The sequence below is a fragment of the Callorhinchus milii genome, unplaced genomic scaffold (assembly GCF_018977255.1).
Source record: "Callorhinchus milii isolate IMCB2004 unplaced genomic scaffold, IMCB_Cmil_1.0 Scaffold2, whole genome shotgun sequence".
NCBI classification, from domain to species: Eukaryota; Metazoa; Chordata; class Chondrichthyes; order Chimaeriformes; family Callorhinchidae; genus Callorhinchus; species Callorhinchus milii.
Genome location: NW_024704743.1, coordinates 25256124 through 25271809, shown reverse-complemented (window position 1 = coordinate 25271809; position 15686 = coordinate 25256124). Strand labels below are relative to the sequence as shown.

Sequence of the window (15686 nt, the reverse complement as noted above, 5' to 3'; positions counted from 1 at the left end):
GTAGTGATAATCGAGGACTTCAATTGTCCTAACATAGACTGACAAAGTAACAGTGTAAAGGGCAAGGAAGGGGAAGGATTCCTGAAATGTTTGCAGGATAACTTTCTGGATCAGTATGTTTCCAGCCCAACGAGGAAGGAAGCAGTGCTGATCTAGTTATGGGGAAAGAAGTGGGGCAAGTGGAGCAGGTTTCAGTAGGAGAACACCTAGACAACAGCGATCACAACATCATTAGGTTTATAGTACTTTGGAAAGGGACAAAGAACAATCAAAGGTGAAGATACTCAACTGGAAGAGGACTAATTTCAATAAGTTAAAAAGAGACCTAGCCAAGGTGGACTGGAAAGAAAGATTGGCAGGTAAAACAGCTAACAAGCAATGGGAAGCCTTCAAGGAGGAGATAGTTTGGGGTCAGAACAAATACATTCCCACAAAGGGGATGGGTAGGGCATCCAAACCTCCCTGAATGAATAAGGAAATTGGGATTAAAATAAAACAGAAAAAGGAGGCTTATGATAAATGTCAGGTCCAAAATATAGAAGATAATCAAATAAAATATAAAAAGTACAGAGAACTGAAAACCGAAATAAGAGGGGCAAAGTATGAAAAAAGATTAGTGGGTAACATAAAAGGGAACCCTCGGTATTTTGTAAGTATATAAAGAATAAAAGGTAGGATGGGTCCAATTAGGGACCAAAGAGGAAATCTTCTTGTGGTGGCAGAAGGCATAGCTGATGTATTGAATGAGTACTTTGCATCTGTCTTCACAAAAGAAGAGGATGCAGCCTATGCCACAGTATGGCAGGAGAGGGTAGAGAAATTGGACAAGATAAGAATAAACCGAGAGGATGTACTAAAAAGGTTGGCAGTGCTCAAGGTACATAAGTCATCCGGTCCAGACTAGGTTACTCAGGGAAGTAAGGGTGGAAAGAACAAAGGATCTGGCCACAATCTTTCAATCCTACTTGGACACCGGGTGGTGCCAGAGGTAAACTTCTAGAGACTATAATGTGGGACAAAATAAATTTTCACTTAGAAAATATGTGTTAATAAAGGACACTCAGCACAGATTTTTTTCAAGGCAATTCATGTCTAACAAACCTGATAAGAGTTTTTTTGATGAAGCAACGGAGAGGGTGGATGAAGGTGGTGCAGTTGATGTAGTTTATATGGATTTTCAAAAGGCGTTTGATAAAGTGCCACATAAGAGACTTGTAAGCAAAATAGAAGCCCACGGTATTAAATGGACAGTGGCAGCATGGATACCGAACTGCCTGGGAGACAGAAAGCAGAGTGTGGTGGTGGACAGTTGTTTTTCTGACTGGAGGGAAGTGTGCAGTTTCCCAGGGATCAGTATTGGAACCACTGCTGTTCTTGATCTATATAAATGACCTGGACTTGGGTATAGGGAGTACAATTTCCAAGTGATGGAAGCCGATTCGGTAACAATTTTTAAGAGAGAAGTAGATCATTATTTGGGGAGAATAAGTTTGCAGGGCTATGAGGAGAAACGGAAAAGTGGGAAGCCGGCACAGACATGATGGGCCGAATGGCCTCCTTCTGTGCTGCATAATTCTATGATTCTATGACTATCTTATATCTGACTCCAATTGAGACCATAACTTTGATTGCTTTTCTTGTGCCTAGTCTTTCAGTACATTCGAAAGATGAAGCTTGATCTTCAACAAGATACAACATATGTCACTTCATATGCCCAAAAGCAGGACACCTTGTTTGAAGATACATACACGGAGACACTGATGGAATTAATCAACAATGTCAATGAACCCAAAGGAATGCTGTCCTGTTTGGATGAATTATTCAGTGCGTTTGGAGTTATCAGTGAAGAGTCAGAAACGGTGATTGTAACCGGTGACGCTGGGGTTGGTAAATCTATTCTGCTTCAGAAACTGCAGAGCTTGTGGTCCAAAGGAGAGCTGTGTGCTGATGTCAAATTCTTCTTCAAATTCAGGTGCCGAATATTTAATAGCTTTAAGGAGGAAGACAAGATTTCACTCAAGGATTTGCTCTTCAAGTACAACTGTTACCCTGACCGAGACGTGGATGAAATCTTCAGATATATCTGTCAACATGCTGAGTCTGTCCTCTTCACACTGGATGGGTTTGATGAGATTAACATTGACTGTGACGTGAACGACATCCCTGACATTTCCTCGCCCTTTGTCCCCACTCACCCTGTGGCCTTGTTGATGAACCTTCTCCGAGGAAAATTATTAAAAGGTTCTAAAAAGGTATTGACAGCCAGAACTGGCACAATTCTGCCGCTGAGAATCGTGAGGAAGAAAGTCGTATTGAAAGGATTTTCGAAGGACAATTTGCTGCAGTATTTGAAGAAGTTTTTCAAAAACAAGAATTATCAAAGTTCAGTCTTGACCCAGCTGGAAGCAAACCCTCACCTGTGCACCCTGTGTTCAGTGCCACTCTTCTGCTGGATTATATTTAAATGCTATGAGCACATTCTGAACATGCCCGACACCTACCAGCTTTCAGACTATATCACACTGACCGATGTTTACCTACTGATGCTGGAGGTTTTCCTGAATCGCTCCTCAAAGGTAACATTGAACAGAAGAAACAAAAGTCCAACTGAGACGTTCAGAATGAGAAGGGACAGTCTAATGCGATTTGGAAAACTAGCAAAAGAGGGAATCGAAAACAGAAACTTTCTCTTCAACCAGGAGCAAATCACAGAAGCAGATATCTCTGAGCAGGACTTGCAATTGGGTTTCATCAAAGCTGCTGGCCATTACGATGGTCTTGGGAACCAAACCACTTATGAGTTCCTTCACTTGACCCTGCAGTCATTTTTCACTGCTTTCTGTTTAGTCATAGATGATGAAATCAGCGTAAAGGAAATGATAAATTTTTTTGCCGAACGTGATAAGTACAGGATTGAGGAAAAAGGAAGTGTCTTTGCGTTACAATGCCTGGGCTCCAACAGGAATCAGAAAAAAGATCCTTTTGAAAGCACTGAGCACTATCAGTTCACTGTTCTTTTCCTTTGTGGCCTGGTGTCAAAAAGTAACCGAGATGTCTTCAAACATTTGGCTCCTGCAGGAATAATCCAGAAGAAGAGGTTAGCACTGAAGTCTTACCTGGCCAAAGAGGTCAGATCACACTTAAAGTCTCTTCCCCGATCACAGCTGGAAGAGTATAGCAGAGTGCAGGCTCTGCCTCAATTTGTATGGTTGATGAGATACATATTTGAAACGCAGAGTGAAGAAGTTGCCAAGCTTGCAGCCAAGGGGATTTGTGCCGACTACTTAAAATTGACCTTCTGCAACGCCTGTTCTGCTGACTGCAGCGCTGTTGCAAACATTTTACAACACCGCAAAGAGCAAATTGCGCTTGAACTAGACAACAACAACATCAACGACTATGGAGTGAAAGAACTAATCCCCTGTTTCAGTAAGCTCACCGTGGTCAGGTAAATTTCATTTTACATGCTTTTGTGAAGAAGATCCATCGCTGGTTTAAATGCAACTTGTACTGTATGAATCCATGAGTGTTCCCAACTGACAAACTGCGTCCAAGTGGTCAGGGTCAGTGGTCCTCGCCTCTTTACTTAACATAAGTCCACACTAACCCCCATCCCAATTCCAATCTGGTTCAATTTGCTCTGCGGTTTGGAGAGGCCCAAACATCACAAAAAAACACATCACAAGCTGTGGTTATGGAAAGCAGCCTTAGTTAATGTCTTATTCATTCTAGCCACAACAAAGATGTAATATCGAGTTATTTTGTGGGAATAAACAACTTAATCTTAAATTTCCTATGTAAAATAATCCTGTAGAAAGTTCGTTCATTCTTCTCTGCTTCAAATATAATTCCTCTCACTCCTCTCCGTTAGCAAACGGAACTTCAGAAAATAAACCCTTTGCATTATAAAAGGAGGTTCAAATGTGGGTTTGTAATTGGAAAATCACCTTAGAAGTGCACAATGTCATGAATGCTAGTTAGCAGCAAGAGAAATTTCTGGCCAATGGACATGGATATTAAAAACCTTGTCCCTAACAAAAGTGAAAATAAATGCATTCAATGTAAGTGATATTGTTTGATTTTAAGAGTTTGAGTCTTTTCAGAAACAAAAAATATTTCTGTTATTCTTTTCACTTAATTTCATTTAGAAATTTACAAAACTTGTTTTGCATATGTTAAAGGAATAGAAGATATATTTACCTATGTTGAAAGATGTGAAAGATATTTAATGCTAAATGAAGGTTTAAGTGTTGGATTGTAGGTGTGTTGGAAAGGTATATTTTTTGAAACCATTCTAATAATAACAATCTTTGCATTTGATATAGTGCCTTATCACATCTTCGAGACTTCTCAAAGCGTTTCACAGAATATACTATAAAGTGAATTGACTGTATATTTTGTGGGCGAAACGTAGCAGCCAATTTTGCACAGCAGTGTTCCACAAACAGTCATGAATTCAGTGACCAATTTATTATTATTTTATTGGAAGGAATTATTACCTCTGGAAAAGCGATCCACCAATTCGACTAACAACTGGGTTCCTGCTTACTGCTAGGTAAACAGAAGCATGTGGAGTAAAGAAACTTGCCCAACATTTCGCTCTGCTGGGAATTGAACCCAGGTCTCTCGCTTGCGAGGCAAGTGATCTAATCACTGAGCTACAGGGCTCCACAAACAGTGGAACAGTAAACAGTGGAACAGATGGAGTCTCCTCTGTGAAGGAAACATAATTCAGGTTGAATTTCATCTGTTGGAAAGCACTGTCAAAGTGCAAACCTACCCATCTCTCCATTAAACTGGATTATTATTTCCAAGAAGTGCAACATTGTTTTGTTGTACATTCTTTCACACCAAATGTCCCATGTACACTGAGACATAATAATAAATAATAATTTAATGCAGAGCTTGAAGCACAGGTAAATTTAACAATACGTATCAAGCTAAGGATTGCATTAGCCATTTGGGCTTTGGTGTACTGCACTACACTTCCATAACTCATTGATGGACCATTCAATTACTCCAGACGTGTCCTCGGAGCCTCTTTCAACCCCATGAAGACTCCTTTATCTCCTCTCTCCCACAAATAAAGTACAAAGAATTAAGCTTGCATACTCTACTACATTTCCAGGTGCTAAAATTACACTGGTTAGTGAAGTTTCTATTATAAGTAACTTTAATGACCAGTGTTGCCTACCCCATTTTTTTCATTTGATTTCATGGGACAAGCTTAAAAACAGATACTGAGCAAAGCAATTTACAAGTCAGAAATTTAGCTCATTTAGTTGTGGTGAATGCGCGTAATTTTTTGCACTTCCTCAAAAGGTTAGCAAACTGAATGTCAGTGTCGTGATGAATTAACATGGCATTAATATCAATACTACCATAGCTTCATATATAATTTAAAAGAATCTTATATCTGCTGTAAACCTGCCGTAAGCCATTCAAATGTGCATTGTTTTTAAATGCAGGTTGAGTGTAAACCAGGTCACAGATGATGGAGCGAAAGTACTGGCTGACGAACTTACAAAGTACAAAATTATAAAATTTCTTGGGTAAGCATAAACCTAAATAATAATAATCATTACATTTGGTAGAGCGACTTTCACGTCAGGAGGATGTCCCAAACTTCATAAGATATACTGTAAAGTGCAGTGACTATATTTTGTGGACAAATGCGGCAGACAAGTTGCGCACAGCCAATGTCCCACAAGCAGTCATCAAGTGAGTGACCAATTTTATTGGAGCGTTGTTGGCCAGGATTCTGCGCGAAACTCCTTTCTCTTTTTGAATAGCGCCATGGGATCTTTAACATCCATCCGAACGAGCAGACCGGGCTTCAATTTAACATCTCATCCGAAGGATAAACTTCAAATTGTGTTTATAAATAGATTAATGCTCTACATAACCATTTGTTAATTTTATATTCTTTGAATTGTACCTACTTTGATTAATGAATTTTGGACTTGAAGAATATTGCTGCATATTGCAGGATTACTAGATTCAAGCAATGAATTCCAGTGAAAGCTGGTGAGGTTCATTCTAATTTCTGTTCTGAACATTCAACACAATTGCCTCTTGCAGTAGATGTTACCAAGCAGAAGTCTTACCCTTTGGAACCTAAGCATACACTTATCAGCCCATGCTTTGTGCGTATCCCAAGTGTCACAACAGCTAACCTCAGGCCATGTGAATCTCTTAATTCTTTTCATCAAGTATAAAGAACATTTTTAATTCCCAGATTTTGCGGAACCTTATTTGAATACATAATGCACAACCAAGTTGTGCACTGCTTGGACAGTTAAGCTCGCATAAGTCTTAGCTTTATAAATTGTATAATCACCTAAGCCACATATGCACCCGAGTTCCATTCAGTTTCCTATCAAAACCACTTAAATTTCTTTGCATTGCTCATATCATTCACCTCATAACTCGTAAGGCCGCTCTCTCCCCTGGCCTCCATTGATCCCGCACTTACTGCATTGGATTGCAGGAAACGACGCTCTGGCTCATTGACGCATTTGCGCTTATCAGCCGGCTGCGATGAATCACGAGAAATGTAGTCTTGATTCCACCCATGCATGGAAAAACTTTATCTCCTGTGAATGCAATGCAGCCGGCAAGTGCACATAGGGTCGGGTCAAGGCCGTTGAATTGCAGGAAACATAGTCTTGACTTGTCACCGCATGAGCAGTGACAAAATACCGCATTCACACTTACCGGCTGCATTGAATTATGCGTGTGCAGTCTAGATTATTGATTAAATCAGATTTTATACGATTTACCCAAGTTTGCCTGCAACTTGGACTTTATGTAAGTCATATTAAATGTTATGGTTCTGACATTTTTGCAAACTTATTGGCTTTGCAAGTCAATAAGTTTGTATTTAAATACTTTTAAACTTACTTTGCAAACTTATTGACTACTAAAGGACCGAAGATTTTCAAACTGTTTGTATGAGAATCACAATCAGTCTATAACTTATTCATTTTCTTTATTGCTAAATGAGACATGTTTTCACTTTAGTCTGTACAGGAATCAGATCACTGATGTCGGTGCCCAGTACATTGCCAGAGTGGTTGAAGAATGTTCAAGTCTTAGAACTTTAAAGTAAGAAGAGTTTTTACTGATAACAAATATTTGGCATCTCTGTATCACCCATATGTTTAGCATGAAATAAATCAAATCAAACTGCATTTAACAAAACTCCCAAACAAGCTGTTTACAATACAAGTTAAAACAGCAATGACAAGCTATGTTATTTTATCTGTTTAAATTGCAGCAGTAACCTCCCAATCCACATTCTGGGTTCCCAAGCCATGCCATGGCTTTTGACAATTTATACCTAATAATAATAAATAAAATAATAATAGTCCTTGGATTTGATACAGCGCCTTATCACGTCTTCGAGACATCTCAAAGTGCTTCACAGAATATACTGTAAAGTGAATTGACTATATATTTTGTGGGCAAAACTTGGCAGCCAATTGCGCACAGCAGTGTCCCACAAACAGTCGTGGATTAAGTGACCAAATTATTATTTTTTCTTAGAAAGATTTATTAACCCCGGAAAAACGATCTGCCAATCGACTAACTACCAGATTCTACTTACTGCTAGGTAAACAACAGCGTATGGAGTAAGGAAACTTGCCCAACTCTTTGTTAATAATTAAGTCATTAGATCCTTTTCTCATCTTGTTCAAGGTCTCAAGAACTACCTCTTTGACAACTATTTCTGACATCTCCTCCCACCCTCAAGAGCTTCTGCACCCAGCTCTGGAGTCCAACCAGTACTCTTAAGGGCCCTGGATGACCTCTGACTTGAAGGGTGCCATCTAAATTTGTGTTGTAAGCACGGTGTGTTTTCCAGAGACTGAGTGCACATTCCATTTCAAGCACAGAGAATATTTTATGTATATAAAGGTATATATATGCAGAACCCCTCTGGTTTGGCACCTCTCAAGCATAGTGATGGATTTTCACATATGTCGGATACCTGGTGACTTTAAAAAAAAGTTTTTTTTAACAGAAAGGGTTACAATATTTGTAATAGTATAATATTCAGAAACTTTTTTAAACTCCATTTTGTAAAGTTTTACCCAATTTTTATTGTAGAATTGGACTCAACAAGCTTACAAGTAAAGGAGGGATATTACTGGCACAAGCAATTCAGAAAAACAAGGCTTTCAGGGATATAGGGTGAGTATAGAAAAGGGTCTTCATATATTTGTTACGGTATTTTCATTCCAATTAAGTTTTATTGTTCCTTTAAAGTTCAGCACAAATTTTTACTTCTCCTATTGGCAATACTCATTTAGAAACTCCGGTCCAAACTTCATTTAAATGGTATACAGACAGACATATGTCAACAATAAAAGCCTAAAACAGCTCTCTCTTGAAAGGGAAATGAGCACTATCGGTCATGTGTTTTTTCTCTTTGAATTTACACACTGTACATCCGGCCTTGTTTGCATGTCTTGTGACTTGATAAATCCCTGGAATTGATTGACAGGATGTGGGGCAACAAGATTGGGGACCCGGGAGCAGTCGCCTTTGCTGAAGCTTTGCGACACCATCCCGCTTTATATGAGCTGAGGTATGTACATTCTTTCCAGTACTGACGACATAATCGTAACAGCGCATCAACTCACGTTCATCCAAATAAAGGAGCGCCCTATCCATTAGAACTTTGCCTCACAAGGGGCTGGGACATATAATATTAATAATAATAATCCTGATATTTGTTATAGCGCATTTCAGATCGGGAGGACGTCCCAAAACACTTCACAGGATATATTGTAAAACAGAATGACTTTTGTGAGCAAAAGCATCAGCCAATTTGCGCACAGCAATGTCGCTCAAACAGACACGAAGTCAATGACCAAATTTATCAAACAACATTGCTGGCCTGAACACTGGGAGAAACTCCTTTCTCTTTTGAAATAGTACCATGAGATCTTTGTCATCCACCTGAACAGGCAGATGGACCCCCGTTTAACGTCTCATCAAAAACACGGTAGCTCGAACAATGCAGCACACACCCAGCTATGCACTGGATTGTTGCTCTTTCAAAAGAGAAGGGAGTTTTCCACGACCCAAAATGAGTCTTGAACTCACAAACTCCTGACTCGAGAGGGAAGGAGAATTGAAATTTAGCCCAATTCTGATATTCACAAATCCCAGGGATCACTGGATATAGATCAAAAAGGGTGAACTCTGAATTATATTTCCCTTAAGTCCCACAGTAAGCAATTAGTCATGTTCAAGTCTAGTTCCCTCTTCTCGCATTCACGACTGAGGTACCAGTAGATGGAACCTCATGCAGAATAGCCCACTGAAGAGAGGAGGGAGAATCCAGCTCATTCCTCTCAAGTAACATTTCCTGGAGGTGATTTCCTGACAGGAGGTCAATTCTAACTTCATGGACTAATCTGGTATGTAACCCTGTCTTCATGAACCACTTCCTTACCAATTTCTAAAGATGGCCAGTTATAGAACAGTTCCGACTATAATAATAATAATCCTTGCATTTGATATAGCGCTTTTCACGTCGGGAGGACGTCCCAAAGCACTTCACAGAACACACTGTAAAGTAAATTGACTGTATATTTGTGGGCGAACGCGGCAGCCAATTGTGCACAGCAATGTCCCACAAACAGTCGTAGATTGAAAATGACCAATTTATTATTATTTTTTTTTGGAGGGATTATTATTAGGCGTGTGGAGTAAGGAAACTTGCCCAAGGTTTCGCCCTCTGCCTGGAATTGAACTCAGGTCTCTCGCTTGCAAAGCGAGTGCTCTAACCACTGAGCCACAGGACTCCACGAATATAGAGACTTGGTTCATGAGGGCAGGGTCACAAATCAGGTCGTGCTCAAGTATCATGCTTGATATGTCTTATCCAAAAGGTATCATTTCTACGAGGTAACAACATCGATGTTCTTTATCCAGCCTTGCAGGCAATGACATTTCTGCAGATGGAGGGAAAATCTTAGCTGCAGCACTGGAACAGAATAACTGCCTTCAGATATTTTGGTAAGGATTTAATGCACTATTGGAGCTGTGCCCAGGGCTTTTCCAGTTTGTAAATAGCTCTTGTTAGGTTTAACCTGCTAGTCACTCCCTATTTCAAGTGGGTATGGGGGAGAGGCGAAGGGAGGGGGGAGGGAATATACAACTGTATTTAATTATGATTGGAAAATGGAAAATGGCGATATAGAGAATCTTTAATATTCTTTATGAAATAGGATGACAGAAAACCAGCTGAATGATGAAGCGGCAGAGAGAATGGCAGTGATGCTTAAAGTAAACAGAAGTCTGCGTCATTTATGGTAAGTAGTCCTGTGGGTTTAAAATAAAAGCATTGTGTGTTTTGCACGGTTATGAGCCCTCTCTCCCTGGTTCGGCATCAAGCTCCACCCCTGATATTATATAACTTGCATTATTATTATTTTGTAACTTGGATTTATACAGTGCCCGTCTCGGAGTGATTATATAATAATCCTTGCATTTGATGTAGTGCCTTATCACATCTTCGAGACATCACAAAGCGCTTCACAGAATATATTATTGTTAATATAAAAGTTTTTGTACAGTGTCTCATGTATAAATCTTCCTTCATAATAATAATCCTTGCATTTTGCTATAGTGCCTTATCACATCATTGAGACGTCTCAAAGCACTTCACAGAATATACTGTAAAGTAAATTGACTGTTTATTTTGTGGTGAAACACGGCAGTCAAACAGCAGTGTCCCACTCATAGTCATGAATTGAGTGACCAAATTATTATTAAATCATTACTATTATAAATCCAATGGCTTGGACTAGATTTCTCACTGCTTTGATAATTACATACCAGTATCTTGGAAGAGTGAGTGTAACTAAGCATTCCCCTGGCCTGTTTGTACTGTACTGATGGTGATAATTGGAGGAGCTACCCTGAGGGATGGTCGGCCATCAACATGAGAGGGAGTTGAATTAATAGGGAGGTGGAGCATGGTTAATTTGCTCTCCAGTGGCTGTGCTGTGGAGTGAGTCCTGTAGCTCAGTGGTTAGAGCACTCACTTCGCAAGCGAGAGACCTGGGTTTGATTCCCGGCAGTGCAAAACAATGGGCAAGTTTCCTTACTCCACACGCCTCTGTTTACCTAGCAGTAAATAGGAACCCAGTTGTTTGTCGATTGGGAGATCACTTTTCCAAGGGGTAGTAATTCCTTTAAAATAATTAAAAATAATTTGGTCACTCAGTTGGCAATTGTTTGTGGGACACTGCTCTTCACACTTGGCTGCCGTGTTTCACCCACAAAATATACAGTTAATTCCCTATGCAGTATATTCTGTGAAGTGCTTTGAGACGTATCAAAGACGTGATAAGGTGCTATACCAAATGCAAGGATTATTATTACAAAAAAGCACTTGTCTCACAGGTGAATTCACGAGCTCCATCTCTGACACGGCGGAGGGGATTCAGGGGTTGAGATTCAGTGCAAAGGACAAATGAACACTACGCAAGGTGCCCGAGGCCCCCTGGTGTTTGTCTTCTCTTTGACCGAGCCTTCAGCTCCCCTCTCGACTCTCTTCCCCCTCCTCGCTCCCTCCCTTCCCTCCCCTCACCCTGACCATTTCCCCCCTCCTCGCTCCCTCCCTTCCCTCCCCTCACCCTGACCATTTCCCCCCTGCTCGGGTCATGACCCAACTGTGCAGCGCCTTGGGACGTCCTCCTGACGTGAAAGGCGCTTTATAAATGGAATCTTGTTGTTGTTGTTGTTTGTGGAAGTTAATACTTCAGTAATGAGGTGAAAAAAGGGAAATTTTTATAATTCTGGTTTCTTTAGCTCTTTAAGATAAAAAAAATTGGCAGGGTATAATTTTACAGTTTTCCTTGCTTCCTGAAGTGTGGTGCATGCACACTCAGGGAAACATGCACCTGAGCAAAACATTTGCTGAGTCGTAACTTTCCAAACCAATTTGGAACAGTGCCTGCAATTTACCTTAAAACAGGACAAATCAATGCCTTCAGGTGACTCAGAACTAGGAGACAGCTGCAGAGCTCACCACACTGAAGGGGTCTTCACTAAAGCGTTGCTCTTGTGCATTTTGATGTTATTTAAGCCGGATGTGATTTAATGCTATGATTTCCACTTACAGTTTGCGAGTTTGTATAGGTTAAAAGTAGAGAAACAGCAATTTGCACATAAGAGCATCTCACACTTGATAAATGCACACGTCAGGTACATAATAGATTTAAGAATGTCAGCAGAAGATAGGATTAATGAGCTATGTGTTTAGGACTGTTTTGAAACCAGGTGCGGAAAGAGGAGGTGAGGAAAGTGGTAAGGAAATGGAGAGTGAATTAATGTAAACCAATTGAAAGAATGGAAGATATAGACTGGAATTTAGGGCTGAAGAAGACTGTATAGGCAGCGAGTGGTGAGACTATGCTTAGATTTTAAAACGAGGAAAAAGGTCTTAAACTCAATCTGCTGTGGAACTGAGAGCCAATGGAGCTTGGCAAGGACAGTGTGGAGAGTTTTGTGTGAGAGAAAACCCAAGCTACAAAGTATTGAATGAGTTGAAGCTTCTGGAGAGTGAAACTAGTGAGGCTGACGAGGAGAAAATCTGACTTGCCATTGAACTCTACTCTCCAGATGCTCTCTAAACACCATCTTGTTGCTAATAGATGTGAAGGAGCAGTTGGATTAATTATTCCTCCCAGTATTCTCATCCTCTCTGAAGGGAGATGGTAACCTTACGCTGAAGATATGATTGAGCTTAAAACATTTGACACGTGGGGAATTGCTGGAGTGAAGACACCCCTGTTTATTACAGGATACACAATCCAGTATCTCTTGGTGTAGGCTCCTCAAACAATTAAGACACAAAGCCACCCTTCAGCATATCCAGGAATGAAACCTTTTTTTCTATTCACAACACTCAAATATATTTCTTATTTGCAGGCTGATAAATAATAAAATTACAGCGCTTGGAGCCAAGTATTTCAGTGATGTACTCAAAGAAAACACATTCATAGAAGAGATCTGGTAAGGATATGTCTATTTGACTTGGGAATAATGGCTTAACTATCTCCATTCTGTTTATGAGCATTTACTTCTCTTGAGTTTCTCTATACCATACGTCACACGAGATCACAAGAGAAGTTTGGATGAAAAAGGCCTGTTTGATTACTTCCATTAGACCTAGCATACTGTCCTCCCATTGCAGTAACAAGTGGTTTCTTAAATAAGTCAAACATCCTGGGCTCAACCACCATTCCTGGAAAATCATTCCAGCCGTAAATATATACTTCCAGGTGAATCTGCCCTGAAATTGGCCTTGCAACCCTCTTGTTCTGCTCCTTGATGTGTCTGAAACTTACTTCCCTGCAACAGGACAGCAGGCTCACTGTTGTAGGCTACTGCCAGTGTTGTTGGGAGCCGACTAATTGGTAGATGTGAGGGAGCAGCCTGATCTGACTTGCATACTCACCTTAGGGGAGATGAGGTTGGAATTGTTCTTATGAAGACAGGATTTAGACTAAAATATCTGATGTGGGGGATTGCAATTAATAAATGGTAGTAATCACTTAACACACAGCATGTTAAAGCACCAATATACTACTGTCACCTTGACATCAAGCGTCTGGAGTATTTTCTGTTGAAAATGAGTCTCAGCAAAGAGGCAATGCACGGCCTTAACCTAACAATCATAAAACTCTTAGCGAGCACTGCCAATTTCTACATGGGGATTGAGCCAGTACAACTGGCAATAGTGGAAGTTAAATATTTAGATATTTGCTGCGTTACAGGAAATGCAAGGAGAAGGGAGGGGAATCAATCAGTGCCTGATAGAGAAAGAGTGATTAACATTTGCGGTTGTGATCCTTCATCAGGGACCCTGCATCTATAAACATGTCTCTTCAAATGCTCATCACCCTGTGGTGAATTTCCACTCTGTCGTGTTTTATTTCCGAGTTGTTTGGATCTGGAATGCATTGCCTGAAATGGTGGTGGAAGCCGATTCGATAACGACTTTTAAGAGGGAAGTAGATAATTATTTGGGGAGGACAAGTTTGCAAGGATATGGGGAGAGAGCGGGGGAGTGGGAATGATTTGGATAGCTCCTTTCAAAGAGTCGGCACAGACAAGATGGGCCAAAAGGCCTCCTTCTGTGCTGTATAATTCTATGATTCTGAATTATTCAGCTTTTACGTTCTTATTTCAGCAACTATGCCCCCAATCTTTGGAACTCCCTCGCTCTACCTCTCCGTCTCGCTCCTTCTCAATCTTGTCTTTGAAACCTGCCTAAACATCTTATCTCTTTGACTGCATCTGCGGTCACCTCTCCCTCCCTTGTTCCTTTGCTCTGGGTCTTTCTCTGAGTTTGGTTGATAGACATATCATGCAATATTTGCTATGGTTTTATGGATAACCCTTCACCTCTTCATTGTGTGTCCTTTCCAATTCAGCTTGAATGGCAACAACATATCCGCAGAAGAAGCCAAATCGTTTGAGAATGACACAAGAATTGTGCTCTGATCGTCAGGAATGGATCCAGCCTTGGCCCACCGTGAAGCTGAGCTTTAACACTGCGTAGAGGAATGAAAAAAACTGCCAAATATTCTGTAAATAATGATTGTTGGGTTTTGGGTTGAATGAGATGAAAAACTTGGAAATAAAATCAAATAACACTAGGTACAGTATGTAAAACTATAGCATTTTATATATTCTATATCCAAAAAGTGGTCCCAGCACTCCATAAATGTACAAGCTGAAGCTGCTACCCACTGTTTCATTTCACCAGATAAAACAATGGCTGGGACTGCTCCATCTACTCCTCCGTTACAGGAAATTCACACAAAATGGAATATGGACTTATATTGACAATATTTGCAATCAGGATTTTTTGCGGGGATTTTTAAAAAATCATCAAACGGTTGAATTTATTTTTGGTTAAAAAACGAATAAACTTGTGGAAATGAATTGATCCAATTTGCAATTGTTTGGTTTTGAAAATCGGTGGTTGAATCAGATACAAAAGATGCAATTAAGAGGAAACCAGATCCACACATGAGGGAATGGGGAATAGAGGCTATGGGAAGGATATTCATGTGGAGTATAAATACCAGGACAGGCAGCTTGTTTCTATGCCATGCCATCTATGCAAGTCTATCAAGACAATTTCAGTCTATAGCAGTGTACATTTTTGGCGGTGAGTGTTACAATAAATAATAATCCTTGCATTTGATATAGCGCCTTATCATGCTTTTGAGACGTCTCAAAGCGTTTCACAGAATATACTGTAAAGTGAATTGACTGTATATTTTGTGGGTGTTAGTCTCATTCTTTTTAAAGTCGTTTTTCCTTTTTTTTCTGCCTGAGTATCACATATCAACAAATAGGGGAGGGGGTTGGGGTGGGTGAGGTGGTTTGCAGATGACCTGTTCTCAGGCCACAAAAACTAGGAGATCTTTGCAAAAATTTTTCTCATCTTCCTATTTGGATAGGCCTGGCCTTTGCTGGCTGTCTCTCTGCGCACAGTGTCACAGTTGACCACAGTAACCAACACAGCTCAGCTGAATTTTTAAGCTGAAATTGGATCATTTAATAAAAAGGTTGAGCTGCTTTTCGTGCCAACTTTCAAGTTTCTAATATTAGAAAGGAGCTGAGTCTTCTCTCATCTATTTTGAATT

At 40.2% G+C, this 15686-nt stretch overlaps 1 protein-coding gene across 3 annotated transcripts in view; it reads left to right on the top strand.

Moving 5' to 3' along the window:
* Positions 1-15241, top strand: part of LOC103176241 (nucleotide-binding oligomerization domain-containing protein 1) — a 30094-nt gene extending 14853 nt beyond the window's left edge. For all 3 annotated transcript variants that reach the window (XM_007889665.2, XM_042332195.1, XM_042332194.1), the window contains exons 4-12: positions 1648-3448; positions 5469-5552; positions 7024-7107; positions 8113-8196; positions 8510-8593; positions 9949-10032; positions 10245-10328; positions 12955-13038; positions 14463-15241. In XM_007889665.2, the coding sequence (XP_007887856.2) occupies positions 1648-3448; positions 5469-5552; positions 7024-7107; positions 8113-8196; positions 8510-8593; positions 9949-10032; positions 10245-10328; positions 12955-13038; positions 14463-14532 (2459 nt within the window). In that variant the 3' untranslated portion in view covers positions 14533-15241. The remainder of the gene's footprint in view (positions 1-1647; positions 3449-5468; positions 5553-7023; positions 7108-8112; positions 8197-8509; positions 8594-9948; positions 10033-10244; positions 10329-12954; positions 13039-14462) is intronic.
* The last annotated feature ends 445 nt before the right edge of the window (positions 15242-15686 follow it).